Here is a 26,892-nt window from a genome sequence, read left to right on the forward strand (position 1 = left end):
GCAGGTCTAAGTCCCATGATAGTTCATTGCTGGGGAGGGGGGTAACTGAAAAATAGACGTCAGCGTATAGTATTCCATGTATTTTATTATTTTTGAAGCCGGAAGAAGACATTTAATCTCTATGAAAAAATTTTTTTTTTCTAAAAGTTGATTATATATGAAAATAACACAAAACATATCCCAAAAGTACTAATAAAAAAGTCAACCTAAGTATTGTCATAATAAGATCCACATATGATATAAAAATAACCTGGCAGTCTCTCCGATTGCTCTGCCTCATCAACAGAGCAGACCTAACCATGGCGGCGCAGAAACTCCTTGCAGTTGAATTCGAAGTGTTTGGGCGTGTTCAAGGTAATGTCAGCATGTCATCTATCTTTAGTAGTCTTAGTAGTTCTATGAAGGCTTGTGTAAGTGATGAAGACAGCCTAGCAAGTATGTCGGCCTTACCGTGTTTAGCATGACCAGTATAGAACCTACTTTCAGTGATGGAATAATGGATGGGTCACCAGTCATCAAGGAGCTTTCCAGACTGCTGCTCAGGAATGTCATGACATTATGTTAATGTTTACTATAAGTCATTGTCTGTAACTCATGATGCGACTACATGTTGTGGTAAAATACTCACTGTACTTTACGTTTATGCAGTTTTTATCGTAATGACTCGTATTGATGCTTTTGAAAATTAAGACCGCGCCAGAAACAGATTAGGTTTAGGGTTAGATTAGGTTTGCTGTGGCGTAATTGGTGTGGGAAACTAAAATAGATCAAATATTTTATTTCTCGAAAAGTCTAAGTAAACAAACGACCGTATTTGGTCCAAAGCCAACCTAATCCTGGAATTCTTGAGGAGTGACATTGATCCACAGCACAAAAAAAAAAAAAAAAAAGATTTTAAACAACCAAGCATACAAACATATCATACTATACAGACATATGAACACTCATGCTTTCCATGCATCATAAAGGACTGGAACAGGCTTCCTCATTGTATTTTTAGACAACAGTACAGTAGACACATTCTTTGGTAAATTTGCCCTATCATATATTTCTTTTTCCCTATGTCTAAAAAGCATGTGGACCTTCTGGGAAAGCAGGGTTTTAGGGTGGGAGAAACCAAAAACGAGCAAAATTTGACCCCTTGAAAAGTCAAGAGAAATAAAAACCAATAGTTAGCCTAAAAATATAGGGAAATTTCCCTAGAGCAAATTGAAATTGCCTACATATAGTGAACAACAGAACCCTACCCTGAAACTAACCTAACTTGACTTGACCTGACCTAAATGACCTAATCTAACCTAATGACTGACAGACTGCTATATTGCCTGCACAGTATTAATAACAAACACATGAACACACTTAGTACCCTCAGACTTCCTGATGTGGAAGGATCCAGGGGCCGTATTTATAAAACTTTCGCAAGTGAGCCATAAGTCATGACTTAAGCTATCGTAGCTATGATGCGACATAGACGGCAAAGTTATGACTTGCTAGCTCCTCATCATTAGCTCGACTTAGCGCAGGGATGCCAACTGCAACATAGTGGTGAAACTTATCTACTGAAATTAACCCAGTTACAATGATTTGAACAAATAAAAATGTCTGATGCTTTTTTTTATTAATAAGATTAACAATATATGAAATTTAGGTATATTTGAAGGCGAACATAATTAATAATAGTGTCTCTGTCCACTGACTCCACTTCACCCGATGTAAACAAACAGCATGTGACCCACGTACGTGTAGTTGCGTATACTACCACTTCGTTTTGTTATTGGTTGTTACTGACGTGATGGATGTACCACACCCACCACAGAAGAGGAAACGAAGCAGCAGCTGTTATGTCAGCAAACAACTTGCATTGTTAACTTCAACCTAGCAACCTTAAGTGACCTAACTTATCATAAACTAACAATGTCACTTAAGATACATTAATTTGAAGAATAATTTCGTGTTGATATTCAAGTATGGAAGGTGTTTCTAGGGATGGAAATATTCACAATGATAAGATGTAACAATCTGTAATGTGCACTTGTAAAACTGGCTTTTATTGCACAAACATATTTAAGGTACTTAAGTAAAAAGAAATATTCAGGCAAGCACAATAAGGCAGCAGTGTTAATTAATAAACTAAGCCTGCAAGGCAATATTTTTTTTTCTGTATTTTTGGATAGGAAAGCCTACATTGCTTTGCTTTATGAAAGCCAATAGTAAAGCATTGAAAATTAGTGGCCACTTTACTCTACTAATTTGATGTAGGAGGCAGTCCACCTCCCAAGCCCCTTGATGACATAGACAAGAATTTGAGCGAGTAAATTATTCCATACACATTTGGATCATCTTGGTTTTGAAAACTATTAACCATTCCACCCTTGTATATCTATATCCTCCCACATCCTAGGTGACATTAAGAGAACACACCCTTTTTTTTCATTTCTTTGCTTTTCTCATTTGCCGCATACCACACCTGTCTCACACAACACTTGTTTGTAGTCACAATGCCTTTTCCAGACATAAGCACAAATAATAATGGCACTTGTTTCATGTTTTGATCATATCACGCCTGTCTCACACAACACTTGTTTGTAGTCACAATGCCTTTCCAGACATAAGTACAAATAATGATGGCACTTGTTTTACGTTTTGATCATACTGCACATATGCGTGAATACTAAACTGAGTAAATGGCCTCAGCACTATCTTAAACGTAGCATCGGCGCACCAATGCTTTGTAGTGTAGATATGGAGACGAGGCCACACGAGCATAAGCCCAGGCCCTGTAAAACTACAACTAGGTAAATACACCACTTCTTTCATACCCTCCTATACCTCACATTCACTCTCCCTCAAACACTCAGTAATGCCCACCTGCCTTCCTTTATAAACACCCTGCATAGGTTTGGAGAAACACAAGCAACAAACTATCCATTTATTATATTTAATGCTTGCAGGTGTAAAGAACAACTTCTGCCAGCTTACACATAACTAACTTTAACCCTAAACTAACAGAGTATAACTTCAGTAACTTAACCTAATCAAACTGATGGGTCTCATTGATTTGAAGAATTTCCAATGTTGATATTCAATTATGGAAGGTGTGTATATGGTTGGAAATGGCAGCTCACAAGGAATGCATCCACACATGAAAGTGTTTTAATGACAAGTACACTGTACCCTCTGCAACACAATAACAGTACCTTGCTTTCCTGCTGAAAATATCAATAAGAGCATACAAAATATCTTTAAAACTGAAGTGTAGGGACATTAACTATCTATCTATGTATAGACAAAGCCAACACCCTCCTCCAGGAGGAAGACAGCAAAAATGAGGCAACCACACACACACACACACCATATAATACACTTACACTGTGTGTGAGGAGTATGAGGGCAGGGAGAGGTAAGGGTGCCTTGTCTTGGATACTTCCTCCTTGAGAGGATTGTTCATCTCTTATATAGATAGTGAGATAGATCTTAAATAAATATGCTTGTGATGGTTTAACTAATATTTGTTGTCATTGGTCATAACAGTAGAGATAGAAATGCTACCGCAGCACTTCCAATGCCTAACACAGCTGAATCTCCTGCTGGTGCCGAGACGTCCACCCTCTCGGTGGATGATGCAGCAATGGGTTGTAGAGGTTGAGCACCATCTCTGAAAGAAAAAAAAATTAATAAATAAAAAAAAAGTATAATGATATATATATATATATATATATATATATATATATATATATATATATATATATATATATATATATATATATATATATACACACAGTAAGTCCTCATTATACGCTACATATGCGTTCCTGAAAACCTTACCGCAAATCAAAATTACCGTATACTGAACCCATTATAACATGTAATAATAGGGAATTCGTTCCGGCATATAAAAAATCACCCCTACAGAGATTAAAATTCATGAAAATAATCATAACAAAAAAAAATATAAAGTACTGCACAAAAGAAATAAACAGAAAACATTTTTATTTACCTTTCACTCACCATGTATTCTATTAGATGATGTCCCTCCCAAGGTTAAGGGACAGTAGGGATTTCAGCCCTTACTCATCTTTGGCTGAGTGGGCAGACGAGGATAAGGTATCGTCTGCACTGTCGGAAGCATATGTGGAAGGGCCAGCTGTAGCAGGGTCAGCACGTTTCACTGGTTTGAAGAAAGAGGATATGGAGGAAGGGCCAGCTGTAGAACCGTCAGCAGCGGATGTGGAAGTGCCAGCTGTAGCAGGGTTGGCAGGTGTGACAGGGACGGCATGTCTGACTGGCTTGAAGAACGAGTAGATGGAGGACTGTTTGGTTTTTCTTGTTTTTCATCATAGATTTCGTGATAAATCTTGTTACTTTTCTCTATGTCATAAGCCACTTTGCTGCTACTGGCAGGATTTGGGTCATGTTCCTTCAGGGTTTCCTGAAGTTTTTTGATACCACTGAGACATTCTCTAAGAGTTTTGATGTCCAGGCCACGCACAGGTTCTTTCTTGTCTTCCTCTTTTTTGCTTCCCGTGATGCCTTGTCTAGCTCTGTAAGTTCATCATTTGAGAGAGGTTCAGCATGGCTTTCCAAAAGATTTTGAATATCATCATCATCATCAAAGCCAGCCCTATGACACAGATTTACTCTGTCATTTCTCATTGCACTGATGTTGTCTTCAGCGAAGCCTGGGAAGTCATGCGCGCATTCTGGCCATACTTTATTCATGGTAGACGTCTTCACTTCGTCCCAAGATGACTTGATGTTATCTAAGGCGTGCTTGATGTTAAATGACTTCCACCATTCTCTGATAGTGTGTTTGCCAGGCCCATCTGTGCCCTTTATCAGTTTCTGCATGGTTTGCCGCTAGTAGTAGGCTTTAAATGTTTGCCGTAATTATTTTGAATATATTTGTGCTTACAATAGACCCTTTAATATTCCACATACAGTAAAACCTTGCTTGACGAACGTCTCTAAGGATGAACAATTAGGGAGACGACCAAAAAATTTGTCAGTATATCGACCCAGGGGATGAACGATATTTCGGGGGACGAATGCGGTTAAACGGCTCGCCTGCTGGCGAGCCGTTTGTGTGATAGCCGACCCGGCTATCACACAACAACAAAACAAAACATAAGCACAAAAGAAAATAGAAACAAGAACATACGAAAAATATTACATAACATAATCTCCGTGCCACCACGATTTTCTCCTGTTTTTTCTGGGCATGGTGATGTTACCGGCGCGCTCTACTGTAGCTTCCTCGGCGTTATCCTCGCTGCTCTGGTGGCTCTCAGCGTTGCTGTCATCATCATCCTGGCCATGTCCAGGTACTGCAGATTGTGGCACATCCATCACAGCTGTTTCCTCGCTCGCCTGGCAAGGAACGCCGCCCTACTGCCCGCTCCTCTCACACTGAGCATCACCTCCGAGGATCAAAGGAACTTCCTGGCCATGTACCTTTAACTTCCCTTCTTGGAAGTCCAAACTTGCTCCCACATGCATGAGGAAGTCAATCCACAGCAGGCAAGGGTCTTCCAAGGCAGAGACGAAGACTGGCAATCTATCCATGTTTCCCACGCCGATGTTCACTATAACGGGGCCCCACATAGCGGCACTGACTTGTGATGCTACACAGGTGTTGTGTAGCTCTGGCACGCTGCGCACATCCAAAGTCCTCTCTCATGACTGTCTTCTCGGATCTTGTCTGTCTTCCTCCCCATCCTCCTCTCCTCCATTCCATCATGCCATCAACGTCCAGTCTCTCAAGTAAATAACCTTTTCTTTTTTATTAATTTTATTATCATTTTGATAACATTTAGGTAAGTAAAACAATTTAGGCTTTTTATAATTATTTCGTTCATGTCATGCATACATTAAAGGTCTATTTTGAATGGGTTTTATGGACAAAAGTATGATTTTTTTTTGGTCGGGAACAGATTAATGGTATTTCAATACATTTTTATTGGAAAAATTGATTCAGGGGACGAACAAATCGGGTGACGAACAGGATTTAGGAACGAATTATGGTTGTGAGTTGAGGTTTTACTGTATTCATCTAATTAGTAATGCATGTAAGTAATATGTAATACAGTTATAAGAAAGGGGGGAGGGGAAGAGATAACAGGCTCCAAGGGTGGTGAAGTTAAAATTAGTACTGTGAGTGGCGGGGAGGTGTGGTGTGGATGACGTCATCATCCCTGCTCCCCTGCGCTGGGCCCTCTTGGATGACATGAGCGAATACCGTATCTGTGAATGTTTCTTACCGTATATCGAATCGAGGGTAGTAATTTCCAAATACCGTAACTGTGAATTTACCGGATAAAGAACTACCGTATAACGAGGACTTGCTGTCTAAGGGTTCTTCTGACGTAGGTGCTGATGGTGGAGTCCAAATAACGCTTGAGACACTCACTGTTTCCGTCAAGGCAGAGTCCCTTGTTGGTGGGTTTAGTATAAACTGTGGTGGTGAAACCGGAGTGTTGTGTGGTGACGAGAATATCTAGGAAGGGGAGGCGTCCACCATTTGCTTCTTTGTAGGTAAAGTTAAGTCCTGTCGTGGTGATGAAGCATTGTCGAAGGTCTTGGAGCTCCTGCAGCTTTTTGACACATACAAAAATGTCATCGATATAGTGACAGTGTAAGGAGGGTCAGTTGGTGGCTAGTAGCGTAGATTCGATTGTTCCCATGAATAAATTGGCGATTAGGACACTGAAGGGGCTGCCCATTGCTACTCCTTCTATTTATTGGTAAAGCTTGCTGTTGGGACAGATGAAGGGCACTTCTTTAGTGCAGAGCTCCAGTAAGGTCTTGAGGTGGTCTTTAGGGATGTCGAGTGGTTCAATTTCGTTGCAGCGGTAAAAACAGTCTAGGATAAAGTTGATGGTCTTGTCAATGGGAACATTAGTGAAGAGGCTTTCGATGTCGAGGGAGGCAATGATGGTGTTTTCTTCAGTGGGAGCGTCGTGCGGGATCTCAAGGAAGTTGGTGGCAGAATTAAGACAGTACAGTCAACCCCCCTTAACGAACGGGTTACGTTGCTAAAAAACCCTTCGTTAAGCGAATTTTCGTTAAGCGTGTATGGTCCTCAAGTCACTCATGGGAACTGGGGTGAATGGAAAGAGGTTCAATGTTCTTAAATCTATTGGTCATAAGGTTACAGCAGGTAGATCACAAGTACACAAGAGAGGCACCTAGCAGCTGCTTGTCTCTGTGTTGTGGGCAAGACGCTTACTACTGATGCTTCCGCTAGAGTGCTCTGTCGGCGTGGCACCTGGATATGAATGTGTGCCCAAGTCTAGCTACTAACCCACAAAGCAAGTTTAACTCCTGACTTGAGGTTCCATTGAGAGTAAACAAAGTGAGAGTGCATCATAGTACAGTAAAAGGTTTAATGAAAGTAAAAATTATGAAGTTAAACATTTAACCAGTTTAATTTAAAAAGTATACGAGACTTACCGCAGGTCAGTTGAAGTATGCTTGTAATTTTACGAAGGTCATCTTTGCTGACAGGGGAGCGTTCACATGAGATATGCGGGAGCCCAACCAAACACCAGACTTTAAAGACTACGAACACCACATGAAAAAATAAGATTGAGTGAAGAAATTATGGCATAAATCCCCAGAACATAAATCCCTTGAAAACTAGGGCGGAGAGAGGAGGGCATGTGAACGCTCCCCTGTCAGCAGAGGCGACCTTTGTAAAATTACAAGCATACTTCAACTGACCTACGGTAAGTCTCGTATACTTTTTAAATTTTACGTCAGCTGTCGTCTCCGCTGACATGGGGCGCTCACATGAGGTTTTAAAGCCATGTGGGTTTCGTAGTAAATCGCAAACTATGATGCCAAAAATGGAAAATAAGGAGCGCCATTTAAGGGACTTGATAGCAAATTTTATAATTGTGAAGGCCACAGAACATTTGAGATGGGTAAATTTTACAGCCATAACCCCAAAATGAACCCGGCATAAGTATAGCATAGTCATCTATCCAAAACAAAAGAACAACACTACAATTTCATTTAACCAAATGAAAAATGAAGAATATACACATGATGACTCAAAGAGTTCAAACAAAGAATTCAATGGTACAATTGCATATAATATCCTCTTTAGCGGTATCTTTATCTACCCAAACTCACCAATAATACCAATTCATTTGATAACTAACAAATTTGAAAATTTGAAAACCCAAAACTTTAACCATAACCAATCTTATTAATCTACGTGCAAAACTGCATCCTGAAAAGGATCGGAAATACCTACAATACCCTTGTCATAAAATCTAGCAAAGTTTGATTCCCGAGACCATCCCGCTTTCGCCATGATAGTACCGATGGGGACAGCTAGAGCCTTGCCCTTTGAAGCCGCCGCTGATCTGACACTTCCTGCAGTAAACACATTAGTATCAATCCCAGCCAAATGAAGAACAGTCTTAACCCATCTGGAAATGGTATCTTTAGATACAGGTTTATAAGGTTTGACAAAACTAATGAGAGTCTATTTTCTGCATTTGGAAAACATCTAAGATTATTAGTCCTGGTAATGTACTCTCTCAGAGTCTTACAAACACAAAGTCTTGCATCCTTGTCAAAAGCAACAAAGGTGACAAACTGAGTGTTAAAATTTGGCCTACATTGTTTAATGTTGTCCCCTAACGGAATTGTAATGGAACAGTCTTCAATGTTGATGCCTGGAAGCATGAGTAAGTGCAACGTTTGGATGCGTGCAGCCTGCGTGAGTGCCATCAGCATAACCAGTTTAAGCGTAATTTCTTTTAAACTAAGTGTGTTCAATGGGTATAAGGATCTCAAAAAATTTACAACAGGCTGGACATCCCACGTCTTTGTGTACCGTGGTTTAGGGGGTCGCAGGTTAAAAACACCTTTCAGAAATCTGATGACGAGGGGATGGCTGCCCGCAGATACACCATCTACCATAATACCCAAGGCGGAAAGGGCACCCCTCGAGGTGTTAATGGAGCTATAACCTACACCCTGTTGAAAGACACCGTTAAAAAGTTTATGATGTCATTCACATTTGGATTAAAGGGATTGATGTCCCCTCTACCACAAAAGCTTGCCCATCGCTTGAGATGTGACTGGTACTGTTTTCCTGTACCTGGCTTCCAAGACGCCATGATGATGTCCGCACCTTCCTTCTGTATGCCTCGCACTCTGAGGGAGTCCCGGAAAGAAGGCACGCCATCAACCGAGTGTGTGTCAAGATAGGGTGTGTTTCTGCTGAGCAGGGATGCATCAAAATGTTCTTTGATTTCCTGAGCAGTCTGGGGTGATCTATCAGCATATGGAGCAGCCTGCCCATCCAAGGCTGTGATCTCCAGAGTGGGACCACTATCCACCCCTTGACCTGCTCTGCCCCCATCTTCTGCAAACACCTAGAGATCAAGGAAAAGGAGGAAAAGATAAGGAAGAGTAAAATTTGTCCAGTTAAGAGAGAAAGCATCAAAATAAGTTGCCTCAGGGTCAGGTTTCCATGAGCAAAAAATAGGTATCTGTTGGTTAAGCCTAGATGCAAACAGGTCAATAGAGGGGGTACCAAAAGTGGAACAGAGAGAACTAAAACATTGACATCCAATTTCCACTGTGCCAAGAATTGAAAGTGTGAGAAGCCTCATCTGCCTCATAGTTAGCTTTCCCGGGATGTGTGAACATGTGATCCATACTTCATTATCAACACACCAGTCCCAAATGAGTATAGAAAGATCATTGCAGGGCAGAGATTTGGTACCTCCCATTTCATTCACATAAGTAACAGCTGTAGAATTGTCACAAAAATTTTAATATGTTTTCCTTAACTTCCTGTCGAAATGCCTGCAGAGTAAATAAAATTGCTTTAAGTTCAAGAGCATTGATGTGTAATGAAGTTTCCTCCAAAGACCAACTACCACCTGTAGAAACCTGGTTAAGGCTGCCACCCCAACCAATATTGGAAGCATCTGTGAACAATTCAAGTTCTGCAGCCGGCCTGAAAATAACCCTATCCTGTACTGCTGCATTTTTGCACCACCAGAGTAATTCTTGTTTCATCTCCTCAGAAATAGGCATCATAGCATCAAAATTCTCATGAGAGTGATGTAAAGCATGAATCTTGGCCCTTTCAAGAACTCTATAATGCAGTTTTCCCAGAACGACCGCAGAGGTGGCAGCGACCAAAATACCTATCACCCGTGCAACCTGTCTAATCTGGGCAACCGACTTGTGCATAAGATCCTCACAAGCAAGACGAATTTTAGAAACTCTTCTTTCCGGCAAAGAAATTTTCATAGTGTCAGTGTTGATAATGTTGCCTAAGTATTCAATAGACTTAGTAGGAGTAAGAATGGACTTTTCCTCATTGATACAAAAACCCAGTCTCCTGAAAAGGGAAACAGTGTCCTGCACACAAGCGAGGCAACCTGCTTGTGAGCTGTTGCAGATAAGTGAATCATCTATGTAACTGGTGATAGTATAACCTTTGTTCCTCAAATGTGAAAAAACTGGCTTCATAAGTTTTGTGAAAATTCTAGGCCTGGTGACACCCCATTAGGCAAACAATTGAATTGGTAAATAACCCCTTGCCATGTGAAACAGAAAAATCTTTGCTGTTCCTCCGCTATCTTGACTGAGTAATAGGCATGTTTTAAATCCACTGACGCCAAGAAGTCACCTGCATGAATGAGCTTGATCGCAAGTTCAAAATCCTCCATTTTAAAGTGGATATATGGAATGTGTAAATTAAGTTTCTCTAAATTCAAAACTATCCTATATCCACCATTCTTTTCTTCCTTAGAAAAATAGGAGAAATAATTTGTCCATATTGCCACTCAGTGACAGAAATTACCTTAAGAAGAAGTAATTTTTGAATTTCAGTAGAGATAACATCCTGTTCTAAAGAATTAAACCTGTATTCAACCTTCTGAAAAAATAAGTGTTTGACATTCTCCACATTAATATCCAAATGGCAGTGTTGAACAAAATCTAATATACAAGGATCAGAAGTAATTTCCTTCCATTCATGGACAAAGTGGTGAAGTCTACCACCCACAAAACAGTCACTTGCCTGATTCAGTGCCGGGGCTTGGAGTAGCCCTGGCCCCTGGCGTTTTTTGGGTCTGGGTAGCGTGGAGCCTGGGACGATCTCTGACCAGACTTGAAGGCCGACCTCTTAAACCCGTAGGGCTGGAACCTAGACGAGAAACCTCTAGTTCTGCCAGGAAGACGCCACGGGAAAACCTGCCTCTTGGCTGTGATGGTGGACCGTAACTTTGCCGATTCTTCAATCTGTTTTACACTTTTGGAGATATCATCACCAAACAAGAATCTGGACATGGGAACTTTTTCTGTGCAGAGGTGAGAAAACTTGTGATTCAATTCACGCTTCATCACAAACCTCCTATTGAGGTTGTTCCTAACATTGGCATGACCTAACAAGGCCAGTGCACCATTTATCAGGTTTGTTTCCTGCGCCACCACATGGTGCTGCTCATCACGGGCCACTTTGTCTAATTTTACTAAAGATTTGGTAATTATAGAAGCAGCCCTCAAAATGTCCTTATTTACCTCCCTGAGCCGAAAATCCACTCTCCTGGCCTCCGGCCTCAGTGCCTCCAACACTTGAGAGTTGCAGTCCACTGCAGAGAGGGCAGGGCAGTTAGCAGGTCTCAAAACATAGTCATCCTCACATAAGGCTTTATAGTCGTCCTCTCGAATGCCCTTATCAAACATAAAATTTATCATATCAGCCACCTTACCGTCCACTTCGGCCGAAAACATGTCCGTCGGCCCAAATACTTGAACGCCCTGAAGAAGGGGACTCATAGTAGTGGAGGGCTCACCAACGGAATCATCATCACTGCTGTCTGCAGGGAATCCCGAGAAGGAAGGAGGGGATGGCGAGCAAGCCTGCCCATGAGAAGGCCCAGCACCCTCATTAATCCTGGTGGTGCGGGCAGTGGAGGAGGCCCCCGCATTCACAGGATTAGGTGAAACCGGGGGAAGGCTCCCACGGTCCCTCTTGAGACGGTCAATTTCAGACCTCATTTCAGCCAGGGCGTCTAAAACAGCGTTCCACTGTCCGGGTGGGGGAGCCGAAGGTAGAGTTGAAGCGGGCGGGGGGCCAGGGGGCAGAGGCAAACACGTCGGAACCGTGAACCGAACGTGACTGGCACTTCCTCGCCCGATCCCCGGCATAACGACTCCTGGAAGAGTCACTGCCCCTGCCACTGTGGTCCAAATCATGGGCACTGGGCACCCAATTGGCCAGGGAGGGTCCAACAGGGGCACCAGCCCCATCATCACTGGAGCTGGGAGACTCCTGGTCGTCAAAGGGAGATCAAAACAAAGCTTGTATATAGCCCCCCACCAACAAAAAGCCATCTTGCAAGGCACTAACCGCCCTTAAACAGGTAACGGATAGTAGGCATTGTACCTGCGTAACAAGTAACTTGGCCTGCTGTAAGAAAAAGCACCAAATGGACCAGCGGGTCCACAGCACGTCCGTCCGGTGTGGTCAAGCGTGCGCAACTGGTGTTTGGTTGGGCTCCCGCATATCTCATGTGAGCGCCCCATGTCAGCGGAGACGACGGCTGACGTAAAATTGTAAAGTACACGAGACTTACCTTCGGGAAGTTGAAGTGTGCTTGTGGTTTTACGAAGCAAATCACCTCTGCTTGAGGGAAGCATTAACATGAGATCAGCTGTTCCGTTCCCCACCGTCAGACTTTGAAGTAATGATCACCCACATGACATAAACCAAGAAAGTATGTGCATTAAAGTACAATAACCTTCAAATAAGGGGAAGATGAGGCGGGCATGTTAATACTTCCCTCAAGTAGAGGTGATTTGCTTCGTAAAATCAAAATCACCCATGTGGGTGTTGTGCCCGGGAAACTGTATCTGAGCATCCAGCCTACAAGGATGGTTGATTAAAATAACACCACACAATATGAACTTTCATTTGCTGCTGTGGTCCCAAAATTAATTTTGCCACTTTTACATTTCACCTTTACAGTATGTCCAACCAAGCACCCTAGTGGCCATTCCACCCTGACCTGCATTTGTACAACTGAAAGTAAAGTATCCCCTAAATATGTTGCATACAATATGCAAGGCGTGAATACAAAATAGCCCCCAAAAAGATATTCCACCATTGCATCCAGAAAAACATGAAATGTACTGCTCCCTTATGAATCAGATCTTATATATGCATTAACCCACAGTATCCAACAAATTCAGGACTATTCTAGTACTGCATTCTGAAACGGATCTATCGTCCCAGTGTGCTTATCATAAAATCTTGCAAAAATACTCCCCCTTGTCCAGCCAGCTCTAGCCATAATACAAGAAACTGGAACTGCCATGGCCTTGGCCTTAGACATCGCAGCTGCATGAACGCTGCCGGCAGTGAATTTAGCTGTGTCCACCCCAGACTTATCTAGCATTGTCTTGATCCAACGAGCAATGGTGTCCTGAGTAACTCCTTTGTGTGGTTTAATAAAGCTGATTAATAAACTATCATGTTCCTGAACAGTACCCTGTCTAAGGGCCTCTGTCCTCTCAAGGTACTGCCTTAAAGTTACACATACACACAAAGCAGCATCTTTAGGGTAAGCCTGAAATTTAATCATACACACATTAAACTGTGGCCTGCACTGATTGATGTTGCCGCTTAGTGGAACTGAAATGAAGTCTTGCTCAATACATAAACCCTTTACACTCAATAAATGCAAGGTTTGCACCCTTGCAACCGGGGTCAGTGCCATCAACATAACCAATTTTAGTGTCAAAGCCTTAAGGGACAACACGTGCACCGGGAACCAGGACTGCAATTTTCTTAGCACAGGCCACACGTCCCAGGTGACAGTGTACCTGGGTAGAGGTGGTCTCAGGTTAAATACCCCTTTCATAAATCTGATGACTAAGGGATGGTTACCAGCCCTGCAGCCATCCACTACGATGCCTAGGGAAGAGAGAGCACTTCTTGCCGTGTTAACCGAGTCATACCTGACATTTCTGTGAAAAGTATCAGACAAGAAATTGATTATGTTGGTGAGAGTGGGATTAAGGGGATTAATGTTCCATCTACCACAAAATTGTGACCATCTCCTAAAATGTGGGTGGTAATGCTTCCGTGTACCTTTTGTCCACGAGGCCATGAGGATATCCGTACCCTCTGCAGATATTCTTTGTGCTTGGAACTGCTCCCTAACAGCAGGCATGCCATCAGTCTGGTGTGACGCATGACTGGGTGCTCCTCCTCAGAGGACGGATGGGTGAGAACTTGTCTCCTCATTGTAATAAGGTGTGGGGGAAAGATATAAGATAGTTCAAACCTTGCCCAGTTTAGTGAGAATGCATTGAAATATTCTGCCTCTGGATCTGGTTTCCAGGAGTAAAACAAGGATATTTGCTTATTAAGCCTTGACACGAACAAATTTATGACTGGTGCACCCCACATAAGAGTTGAAAAATGTTTACATTAAGTTTCCATTCGTGCCTGTCGTTAACTACACGCAATGCCATGTCAGCCATCGTGTTGTCCTTGCCTGGGATATGTGAATATGTGATCTATACATCATTAGGTATACAACAGTCCCAAATTTCAGTGGCAATACTATTACAAACTGGTGACTTTGTGCCTCCGATCTCAATCATGTAAGTCATAGCAGTGGTGTTGTTGCAAAACACTTTGATGTGTTTTCCTTTGAGGTCTAATCTGAAAGCCTGAAAGACAAGCAAAATAGCTTTAAGCTCAAGGGCGTTGATATGCAGCAGCCTATCTTCCATAGACCAACTCCCAGAGGTAGACCGTTGATCCAGTTGCCCCTCCCCCCCTAGCCTAATTTGGAAGCATCAGTAAATAAGTTGATATTAGTGCCTGTCCTAAAGATTTTTCTGTTCTTCATGTAAACGTTATGAATCCACCAGCGTAGGTGTGTTTTCATGCCTTTTGTGATTACCATCCATTGGTCAAAATTACCCTTTTCAGTCTGCAAAGCTGTGATTTTCGCCATTACTAACTGCCTATAATGCAGCTTGCCTAGCTCCACTGCCGGAATGGCAGCAACCAAGAGGCCAATAACTCTAGCTACCTTCTGAATCTTCTCTCTACTTTTCCTTAAGAGCTGTTCACAGGCATCAGTAATTTTCAGCACCCTGCGTGCTGGTAGTGATACAGTCATAGAAATGGTGTCAATAACATTACCCAAATATTCAATACTCCTAGCGAGGATCAAAACAGACTTTTCTTCATTAATACAAAAGCCTAGCTGCTGTAAAAGATCAATTGTGTCCCCAATACATGCAAGACATCCTGACTGGGAATTATTACAAATCAGAGTATCACCAATGAAGCTAGTAGTAGAATAACCTCTCTTCCTCAGAAATGCAAACACTGGTTTCATCAACTTTGTGAAAATTCTTGGACCTTCAGCAATACCTTTGGAAAGACAAGTGAATTTATAGATAGTATTATCCCATTTAAAACATAAAAAATCCTGTTGGTCCTCTGCAATCTTAACTAAGTAATATGCATGCCTTAGATCAACTGAGGCTAAGTAATCTCCAGCATTGATAAGCCTAATAGCTTCCTCAAAGTTTTCCATTTTGAAATGTTTGTAGGAGATATAGTTGTTTAGTTCTTTTAGGTTAAGTACCATCCTGTATCCACCATTCTTTTTAGGTCTAAGAAAAATGGGAGAAAGAATTTGAGCTTCCTTCCTCTGTGTAACCACCAGTACCTTTAACTCATTACAGGCGGGTTTTTAACATCCGCAATTAACTCCAATAATTTTTTGATTTCCTCACTAATGATAAGTTATTCCTCTAAACTGAAATTATATGCACACTCCCCCTGAATAAGTGCACAATGTCAGAAAAAATAATGTCCAGATGGCAGTGTAACACCATGTCCAAAATTACTGGGTCCTTAGTAATTTTCCTCCACACATGAACAAACTTTTGAAGTCTACCTGCTTCAAAGTTGTTACTAACCTCGGTTAATGCTGGGGCCTGTACTGACCCTGGCTCCTGGCGTTTTTTGAGTCTGGGTCCTGATGAGTCTGGAATTGCCGTTGGCCACCCTTGACGCCCCTCTGCAGTCCATAGGGCTGAAACCTCAGCAAGTAGGAACTCTGAGTGGATTTCCCCCAAAAGCCTCTGGACCTGCCACCAGTGAACTTCATGGGACAGGGTTTTTCTTGGCTGCAGACTTATGTTTCAGCTTCTCTGTGTCCTCGATCTGCCTGGCAGACTGGGATACATCATCTCCAAACAACATGCGAGACATTGGCCACTTATCATAACACAGGTGTGAATATTTTTAGTTAATTTCCCGCTTCATAACAAAACGCCTCGCCAAGTTATTTTTGTGGTTGGCATGCCCAAGGAGTGCCAAAGTGCCATTAATCCTGTTCATTTCCTGTTCAACCAATGGGTGACCATCCTCCTGTGCAACCTGATCCAGAGCCAGAAGTGACTTTGTAAGGATGATACCTGCCTTAAGAATGTCCCCACTTACATCTTTGAGTCAGGCGTCTGCCTTCCTAGCATCCATTTTGGGGGCCTTCCAGATCTGGGGGTTGCACTCTACAGAAGCCAGCGCGGGACAATTGTTAGGGTGAGTGGTAATCCCATCCTCTGAGATGGCCTTGTAATCCTCCTCCTGCATATCTTTGTCAAACAGGAAGTTTACCATCCCAGCAATCTTGTCATCAATGTCCCCAGAAACTGTGTCAGGAGGACCCAAATCCTTTGCATTCTGAAGCAAAACACTTCCCCTACGGGTTACTTCCATGATTCCACCTTCCTCACTACTATCACCAACAAACCCAGAAAAGTTAGCAGGTGACTGATTCCTTGTGGAAGTACTCGCCTAAAAATTCACCACCTGCGCCGAGGACGGTTGTGTATTGGCACTAAGTTTTGCTACTTCTGCACTCAACACCGCCAGTTCATCCAACACAACACGCCAGGATTGCTCAGGCATGGAAGCGTGAGTGGTAGGGGTCCGTGTTTGAGCAGGCGACCACCGCATGTGGCAAGATCGACGATGGCCATGATGCACCAGGGAAGCACTGGAGCTGCTACTCATACCACGGGAATGATGCCTCTCCTCTCCATCTCTGGATGACCTGCTTACACTCCTCCTGCCGGGAACCTGGGTAGAGGCCACAAGTGGAAGTGCATTGCCGTCCCCGGAGCAAGACATGACTCTCAACCTGCACGTGGTAATCCGTACTGTAAACAACCACTGCCCCAATATACAATAATTGTTAAAAAATGGCAGAATGGTAGGCCCAACTCTTCCCATAGCACAATGGCAGACCTAACCCATGCCACAAAACAAAGTAATGTGCGAACCTTGGCTAACTGGTAGGCCCAACTCATACTAAATAGCCAAATGGCAGGCCCAACCTATGCCATATATTCAAATTGAGCACCATGATACAATGTACCTACGTCTTTGATGACGTGGCAGTAGGTCTGGCAGAAAAATACGGGGCAGTAGTGCGAACGTCCGACCAGTATGGGCGTGAACCAGCAACTGACGGTGTGGAATGGAACAGCTGATCTCATGGGAATGCTTACCTCAGCAGAGGGTGATTTGGTGAAGTAAAATTTAAGAGTAAAGTCATTATAATGTACACTAATGTATGTATGTAAGTAACTTTATAATGTAGATCTTAAATTTATGAAGGGAGGGAGAGTGGAGCAGGAAATACGCTAGCTGGCAATCTGTGGAATGTAAACAAAGGGCGCATCATTGTATCACATATAAAACTTATGTACCACATTTCCGCAAGGCTTTCCATTTTATCCATTGCAGAGTCATGAGTTCAGGCGGTTCTTTTAGCTTGCAAGGAAGATATGATCTCACCAGCCTTCTTAATAAAGTCTGCTGACTTGAAAATGGTAGACAGTAGATGGAGTCAAGCCACGGTGGGAAGCAAAGCTATTAGTTTTCTCGCCTCTCGTGTCTGTGAATAATATCCAGCTTCACTTTGAGAGTAAGAGACTTCCTGGTCTTCTTAGCAATGCTAGGCGACATTGCAGGGTGTTTTGGTGGCATGTTGAGCGAGGGAAAACGAGCTGCTGCTGACGCTATTATAGTTTTGAACTAGGTGCGCGTGTTGTCCATGAGAGGCGCTGGTGTATTCAAAAGCCTGTCGGCTTGCGTGATACGGCGGAGCTTTCAAACTTGGAAAAAATTACCTGGATAAAATTTTGTTAAAGCGAGTTTGGTGATTGTTAAACGAGCAGTTGGTAGTAAAAGGAAACCTTCGTTGTAGCGAAATTTTGTTGTGTGAACCTTCATTAAGCGGGGGTTGCCTGTACTTGTTGGGTATATATGGAGTCAGGAGCTGGTTGAGCTGAAAAAATTACCTGGATAAAATTTTGTTAAAGTGAGTTTGGTGTTTGTTAAACGAGCAGTTGGTAGTAAAAGGAAACCTTCGTTGTAGTGAAATTTTGTTGTGTGAACCTTCGTTAAGCGGGGGTTGCCTGTACTTGTTGGGTATATATGGAGTCAGGAGCTGGTTGAGCTTCTTGGCTATGGCGTACATGGGTGTGGATATTTGTGATATGATAGGGCGTAGTGGGTTGTAGGGCTTGTGCGTCTTCACATTCCTGTAGGCGTACCCTGGTGAGAATTCTTCGCTTATTTTCTGGAACTGGAGGCTGTTGTTGTTAGCTGTGTTGATAGAGGTGATGGTAGCGTTCACACACTTCTTGAGGGAGTTAGTAGGGTTTCGTGTAATCATCTTGAATTTCGTAGTGTCGTGGAGGATGGTGTCCATTTTATCTACATATTCCTCTTTCTTAATCAGGACAAAAGCCAGAGTTTTGTCAGCTCGTCTAATGATGATGTCTTTATTCTCCCTCAACTGTTTAGCGGTGAGGATGTGGTTTTGTTTCACCTTCTTACTTTGGTAGCGTCTATGAGTCTTGACAGCCTCAGCGAGCAGGGAAGGCTGAAGGTCGGGTGATGTTGTGACTTTTCCTTTTTTCATGAGTTGTTGTATGTGATCAAGAAGCACCTCAGTTTCCAGGCATTTACGGTGAGGGAGGGGCTTAGTGATGTAGTGGCAGTTAAGTCTCATGTTGAGGATGTCTTCTTGATCTTGGGTTAGCACTGTGTCTGTGAGGTTAACGTAACTGCTGGTGGGGCGAGGAAGCTTAAGTGATCTCCACTATGTTTAGCGAGCTTTGTGATTGTGGTGCTTTTGACTCCTTTACGATGTTGGTTTTGGAGTATTGGCAGTTTCCTGTTGATCTGCTCTCTTAGATTGTCAGGGATGGGAACACTGGCCCACTTAGTCTTTATGGTGTTGGCTTCTTGATGCAGATCGTGGATCATTCTCTTCTTTTTGGAAACTTGCCTTTCCACCAGTTCCCTCTGGAACCGGTGTATGCTTTCATCATTCCTGGCGTTCTGTCTGTAGTTTTTTATTTATAAACTTACATTATCACCAAAGGGTATTTAATGGTGAAAATATCTGGTAATTGAATGGTCGCACACAAAGCTCTGGCCTCTCTCTCTCTCCCCACCACTGCCATTTTCTCGTTTTGATACCAGCGTTACTGGTAACACTGAAGCAAAATACTGGTATTCCGCTTTACTGGATTCTGCGCATCCCTAGTCCTGCTGTAGTCTTGAGAAAACAATTATTTTTCATTTAGAAGCTTACAGTGGCACCAAAGAGGCTTAGTGGTGAAAATGGATCAGCTGACTGGGAGTGTTGCCATATCATATAGTGAAGATTTTTTTTTTCATTTTTTTTTCATTTTGTTTCTTGCTGTATCGAAACCCAAAGTTATTCTGGTTAGTGTACGATACCTTGGGCTTGTCTGAGGGACGCTGGCTTGACCGTGATCCGTGAGGGAGGTACACGCATGTGACGCTTGTGTTTACATTGTGTTTCTCGTGTTATTTACCTACAAAATGCCTAAATTATCTCGTACAAGACTAAACAGACGTGCGAGGATGTCCAGGATTGCTTCTATCTACAATCCACTGAAAGCAAACGAGAGGAGAGAGGAGAGAATTGAGTCTCCTTTCACCAGCACCAACATGACCACCACACCACCACCAGCTGTTGGTTGCTTCCTTGTCCAGTTCCAGCAATAGTTTCTTGGATAATGTTGAATCTGAGAGTTCTTCTGCATTGAGGAAGAGGCTAGTAGCTAATAAACTACCTGTTCTAACACCAACAAGTCATGAAAGTGGAATAATAAGCATCAGTTCTGTCAATTATATTGCCAGCAAAAACCAAGTGTAGTGTGTGTACTGGAGCATCAGTTCTCTCAATGATTTTGCTGGCAAAATCATTGCGAGAACTGATGCTTATTATTCCACTTTCATGACTTGTTGGTGTTAGAACAGGTAGTTTATTAGCTACTAGCCTCTTCCTCAATGCAGCAGAACTTTCAGATTCAACATTACCCAAGAAACTATTGCTGGAACTTGACGAGGAAGCAACCAACAGCTGGTGGTGGTGGTGTGGTGGTGGTGGTCGTGTTGGTGTTGGTGCTGGTGGAAGGAGACTCGATTCTCTCCTCACTTCTCTCCTCTCTCCTCTCGTTTGCTTTCATTGGATTGTAGATAGAAGCAATCCTGGACATGCTCGCATGTCTGTTTAGTCTTGTACGCGATAATTTAGGCATTTTGTGGGTATCAAGCCACCTCATGGGTCGTGTGGAAGAGCCTGAACCTCCTAAGATTGATTTGCATAAAGCTTATTGTATGATATGGCAACATTTCCCATTTTTTCAATTGCCGTCATGGAAAAACGTTTTGGTTACTGATACCATAATTACTGTATCTTTTTTATTAATTGCCCAATTTCAAATTGTTTTTTTTTTTTGGAAACTACATTAAAAGACCTATAAAATTTTTTAAGTAAAGTTTTATGAGAAATGGATTGTTATAGGAGTAAATCATAGCCAAACTTTGAGAGCCGTTTTCTCAAGAATGGATTTTTGATGCATTTTGATGCTTCTATGAGTAACTACATTTTTAATTTTAACTCATTTTTATTCTGCTAATTTTTCTTTGCAGAGTATGGTGTGTAGAGGATTTCTGTCTGATAAATTAATTATATATTAAAAAATACGGTTTACATGAAATTAAATTGAAAGAATTTTTCCTTTTTCATATTTTTATGATTTGTATATCTAAAAAAGACAAAAACATTTTTTTCAAATTTCATCAGTTTGTTTGATAGATATGGAAGTCCTCTTTAAAATGATGTATGAAAATACACTGTATGACCAAAACTGATAAAGTAGATGCAATTTAAAAAAAAATTAAAAGAACAACAAAAACAACAATAAATTAATAATCAAAATTTCTTAAAATTTGGTAGGGCTCATTTGTTTGGTAGTTTTGACATTTTGATTAAGTTTCATTAAATTCCATCCATTTTTCTTCATAATTCATCAAACTCTATGCAGTCCCCTTAACCCGAAAAGTCCGACAGGCCTTAAATACGGCTGTATAGCACACTTCCGACAGTCCTTAAATGGGGCAGCTACTTTGAGCGCTAATAAAAACCGCGCTAGCATTGGTAGCGCTGCTATATTTGGTCATGACGTAGGCCTATGGTAGTACTGTCGGCTCCCAGGAAGCACACCGCTCTAGCCAGCTAGTCTCCCGCAATTTTCTGTGAGGTGCGTGAGCGTCGTGTCGCGGTGATAATTATTTACGTATTTACGTATTTACTTATTTAAGGAACTATTATTTACAACTATGGCTACTGGTGCTAAGAGGAAGCTAAAGTTTAGTGATAAAAGTGATAGACAAGGCGGGACAAGACGCAAAGTTCACAGGTTGGAGGTAGATCCCGACCCTGCTATTGTGACAACATCGTCACCCACGCCTGATAAAAACATACGTAACTATAATCAGCCAATATGAGTGAAAACACAAAAAACATGTGAAAACACATAAAAATATGAGCAGTGCCTTACATTATGTAAGAATACACATAAAAGCACCTCCTCCGAGTTGCCGCTACCACAATCTTCTCCAATTATCGGTTATTATTCTGAGACAACCATAGTGAGTAGAGCAATAAAAACTTGTAGGATGATGCATTGTCATGTCTACTAACAGCAGATTTTTTTCCAGAGTAATTTATAAGAGTTGATTTTTTTTATGATAATTGCGGTAATTGGAGGGTGCGAATTTTGCGGCCATCGGTCTTAGCGGGTTAAGGAATAACTAGTCATCCATCATCCTGAAGATGGTCCAGGAATTTCAGAACATTTGGGCATACATTGAACCTTCCTCCTTCAATCCCAGTTGTCATCAGAGCTGTAGTAGGGCCATCTCACAAAATATTAGAATTTTAAAAGGTCCCCAAAATCTTTCAGTTTTATATTAAACTTTTCATGTGTAAGCAAAAGTGTTTCGCATCAACAGTTTTGGTAACAACTGCATATGAACTGCAAATTTATTACAACACTACCAGCGATTTAGTAAATTTTCTTTTTCTGATATTGTTGGGAGAAACATTCACCTTGCTTAAGTAATGTTGCCAAGCCTCTTCTTGTGGGAGACAGTGTATGGTCATGCATAGATGTTGCCAAATATCTATGCACCAGCACAAAATAATTCATGCTAATTAGATACCAGATGCCCTTTCAGATGCAGTTACTTCTGGCACTGGCATTATAATTGCGCTGGCTTGTGCCTACTGTGGCTGAGGAACTGGCATGTTAGACAGGAAAGTTAGAATAACAATGTTCTCAGGAAAGTTAGAATAACAATGTTCTCAGGAAAGTTAGAATAACAATGTTCTAAAGTACACTCTGATGGAGGAATCCTGATTTGTAGATGGCTATATATTCTGTTACAATAAAAATTAAGTATTCATCAATTTTTCTCTCTCTTCCAGGGGTCTTCTTTCGCAAGGTGAGGTGTATGCTAGCTTGGCCTCATTTTTAAGGTTTGTGCCAATTATGAATATTACAGCAAAGAGAATATGTTCAGTAAGCCTAGATTTAGTTGGTAAAGTAATATGCAGCTAAGAGTACACTTGATTAAGTTTACATAATTGCTGTGCAAGAAAAAAAAAATCAAAAAATGTTAATAATGTATAACTATGGGATCATAGCAGGAATTAATGTATGTGGTGTAAGTACAATTGTGTACCGAAACACCAAGTTTACTTCTTATGTTGTTAAACTGTTGAACCTCGATAGCTTGAACCCTGATAACTTGGATTTTGCTATGAGTCAGAGTCTGACTGGCCCAGAGACTAAAGTCCGAGTTGAACTGCCTGCCAAGTTTTTTTTTTTTTTGTATAAATTTTTCACCTTCCTTTATTTTGTTTTCTATTGACTTTATAAAAAATCTAATTCAAATTAAAAATTGCATCTTAGTTGTAGTTTAAAATGATACCATACAAAAAGTGATCAGAGTTTATACAGATTTTGTGAAAGTTTTTGAAGTGTAAAAAAACACTTCAAGATATTCACTCCTAAAGATTTTTCATAATTTCATCCTTGTTTTGCTATTTGTATTCATCTGTCTGATTGACATGAAATTTTCACATATGATTGTGTATACAATAGTGACTTCCTGGAGCATGATAAGATGATAATGCATCAGATTCCCGCTTCTCTAGAAAATATTATTCATCCGTACGTGAGGGTTGGGAAGGTGCCATTAATAGTGTCACGGCAATCTGCTGTTTAACTACTGAACTGGACACACTCTGAGTCATTATTAGTGTGTTGAAGTAAGATAATGATACAGTGGAGTATTTATTACTCATCTAGTCTAGCTTTATACAGTGGTACTTGAGGTACAGGTTTAATTCGTTCCGTGATGGAGCTTGTACAGGCAACCCCCGCTTAATGAAGGTTCACACAAAGAAATTTTGCTACAATGAAGGTTTCATTTTACTACCATCTGCTTGTTTAATGAACACCAAACTCACTTTAACAAAGTTTTATCCTGGTAATTTTTTCCAAGTTTGAAAGCACTACCGTATCACTCAAGCCGACAGGCTTTTGAATACACCAGTGCCTCTCGTGGACAACACGTACACCACTCACTCCCCCTGTTCAAAACAATAACAGCGTTGGCAGCAGCTTGTCTTCCCTCGCTCAACTTACCACCAAAACACCCTGTAATGTCGCCTAGCGTTGCTAAGAAGACCAGGAAGTCTCTTACTCTTGAAGTGAAGCTGGAAATTATTCACAGACACGAGAGAGGCGAGAAAACTAATAGCATTGCTCGCCACCATCTCGAGTCCATCTACTGTCTCTACTATTTTCAAATCAGCAGAATCTATTAAGAAGGCTGGTGAGACCGTATCTTCCTTGCAAGCTAAAAGAACCACCTGAACTCGTAACTCTACAATGGATAAAATGGAAAGCGTTGTGGAAATGTGGTACATAAGTTTTGTATGTGATACAATGATTCGCCCTTTGTTTACATTCCACAGGTTGCCGGTTAGTGTCTTTCCTGCTCCACTCTCCCTCCCTTCATAAATTTAAGATCATCAATGGTTATAGAGTTATGTACATACATACATTTCTGTACATTATAATGACTGAGATTAAACTGCCTAAATGTTTAACTTCATAATTTTTGCTTTCATTAAACCTTTCACTGTACTATGATGCACTCTTGCTTTGTTTACTCTCAATGAAAGTTCAAGTCAGGGGTTAAACTTGTTATAATCGGTTTGCTTAACAAAGTTTCGCTTAATGAAGGGTTTTTTAGGAATGTAACCCCTTCATTAAGTGGGGTTTGCCTGTATCTCAATTAGCTTGTATCTCAAAAAAATTTTTCCTATTGAAATGTATTGAAATGCTATTAATCCGTTCCAGCCTCCCTTAAAAAAAAAAAGCACCCCTATTTTTTATGTGATTTTGCGTAAGAAAAAGGTATTTATAAATGATAATTATTGCACAGAAACATAATGAAACATAACAAAATTAATATGTATAGATAAACTACTCTTATAAAGTATATTTATCTAAGAGGGTGCATTCCATGGGACATTACCATACTGCATTCCTAACCCTCCCTTGGGACTGTTGATCAGCTGGAGTGTACAAATATAGCCACCAACAGAAGACTGGGTGCTCTAATAATCACAGAAGAACTCATTGATGATCCTGTAAACATTTTTCATTGAATAAATGACATTTAAGTAGGAGAGAGAGAGAGAGAGAGAGAGAGAGAGAGAGAGAGAGAGAGAGAGAGAGGTATAGAGGCTGCAATGCTGTAGCTGTAGAGGAGGTTTGTGTCCATGTAGGAAGTGGAGGTAGACCCAGGTAGGGGGAGATAGAAGAAATTCAAAATTTGTTTTGCCTTTTCAGTTACATACACATGCATACTTTATCAATGCATGAAAATATGTAAAATAATTGCAAAAGTTCATTTTGTGTTCTTAACTTGGAAACACGTTTTTTGGCTTATGGTGGTAAATGGTGGAGGAGGAGGAGGAGGGGGAGGGGAGAAAAGGATGCAGGCACCATTCACACATAAACATTAATTAAACATAAATTAGAACTTCACTTTCTTTAGACAAAAGGAAGGTCAGTAAATAGTGTGAAAATGATAAAAGAACAATCCCAGGGAATGAAATCCACGGGAAACGTGTAGATCCTAGTTCTGGTGAGGCTCAACCGATGTGCCGAACTGCCGACTATAGTGGCAACATCCCCAAGTATGACTTGTGTCTCAAAATTTTGCTCATCTCAAAATAAAAAATGTCTAAATCATAGCTCATATCTCAAAAAACTCTTATCTCAGGCAGCTCATATCTCAGGGTACCACTGTATAGTAAGTCCTCGTTTTACACTAGAAATGCGTTCCTCAAAAAGCTATTGTAGACCAAAATTAGTGTAAACCGAACTCGTTTTAACATGTATTAGATAGGAATATATTCCAGCTCAGTATGAAAGTCAATCGAAAAAAGTAAACAAACATCCATCTCAACCTTCAAGCTTTCAATAATAGACAAGGCCTTTTCTGAAATGAGGCTCAACGAGAGTGGGGCATACTGGCGTGTTTGGCTGTCTATCCAAATTTTAAGTAAACCCTCCATCCGATCTATAATGGGTTCCTGATGTTTTGTCAGCAATTTTACCTGCAGGCTTGAAGCATTAGCTGCTGCCTCCTGAACACTTGAAGCATTCCTCAAAACAGTAGCCACTGTTGACTGTGGTAAATTCAGAGAATGGCTTATGGCTGACGAGCCTCCTCCAAGTTCTTTTCTCTTGACTACATCAAGCTTCGTTTCCAATGTTAAACTTTTCCTGGCTCATTTAACCTTACCCACTTCTTCACCAAGATCCAAATTACGTTTCGGTGACATTTTGGACAGGAATTGGTCTTAAATGCAGAGAATAATGTAAGTAAATCACCAAGCACAGTCTCACTGTTATTTGTCGTGGTGGCACGAAAGTGACTGGTTTGTTGTTGGTCGCAGTGTAGCGCCACAATCACAAGCGGCGGCAATTTCAAATATCGTAAGTGCGTTTTTTTTTTCTTAAATTGAAAAAATGGTAATAATTGTCAATTATCGTATCTGCGAATTTATCCTATACTAAACTAGTGTAAAACGAGGACTTACTGTACTTGTCTCAACATAATCTTTTGTGATAGTGTTATTGTGAGAGGTATGTGATATATAGTTGTGATGATGAAGGTAATGAGAAAAAACTGTTTGAAATTATCATAGCAGTCTTATGATATAGAGATAGTGGAGTATAGCAGTACAGTAATACTCCGCTTAACGAACGTTCGTCTAACGAATTTCTGGTTTAACGTACTATATAAAGTTAGACCAAAAAGTCCGTATAACGTACAACCACATCCGTTTTAGCAAATGGCATCCATGAACGCTTGGAGGGACGGTGATGAGGTTGCTCTGAGGT

General features: G+C 41.2%; 1 protein-coding gene across 1 annotated transcript in view; it reads left to right on the forward strand.

The window, feature by feature from the left end:
* Positions 1-241: 241 nt before the first annotated feature.
* The window catches only part of LOC123504771 (acylphosphatase-2-like), a 70,295-nt gene continuing 43,644 nt past the window's right edge, over positions 242-26,892 (forward strand). The window contains exons 1-2 of the mRNA XM_045255586.1: positions 242-354; positions 22,890-22,906. Of these exons, the coding sequence (XP_045111521.1) occupies positions 300-354; positions 22,890-22,906 (72 nt within the window). The 5' untranslated portion in view covers positions 242-299. The remainder of the gene's footprint in view (positions 355-22,889; positions 22,907-26,892) is intronic.

The sequence above is a fragment of the Portunus trituberculatus genome, chromosome 17, assembly GCF_017591435.1.
Source record: "Portunus trituberculatus isolate SZX2019 chromosome 17, ASM1759143v1, whole genome shotgun sequence".
NCBI lineage: Eukaryota > Metazoa > Arthropoda > Malacostraca > Decapoda > Portunidae > Portunus > Portunus trituberculatus.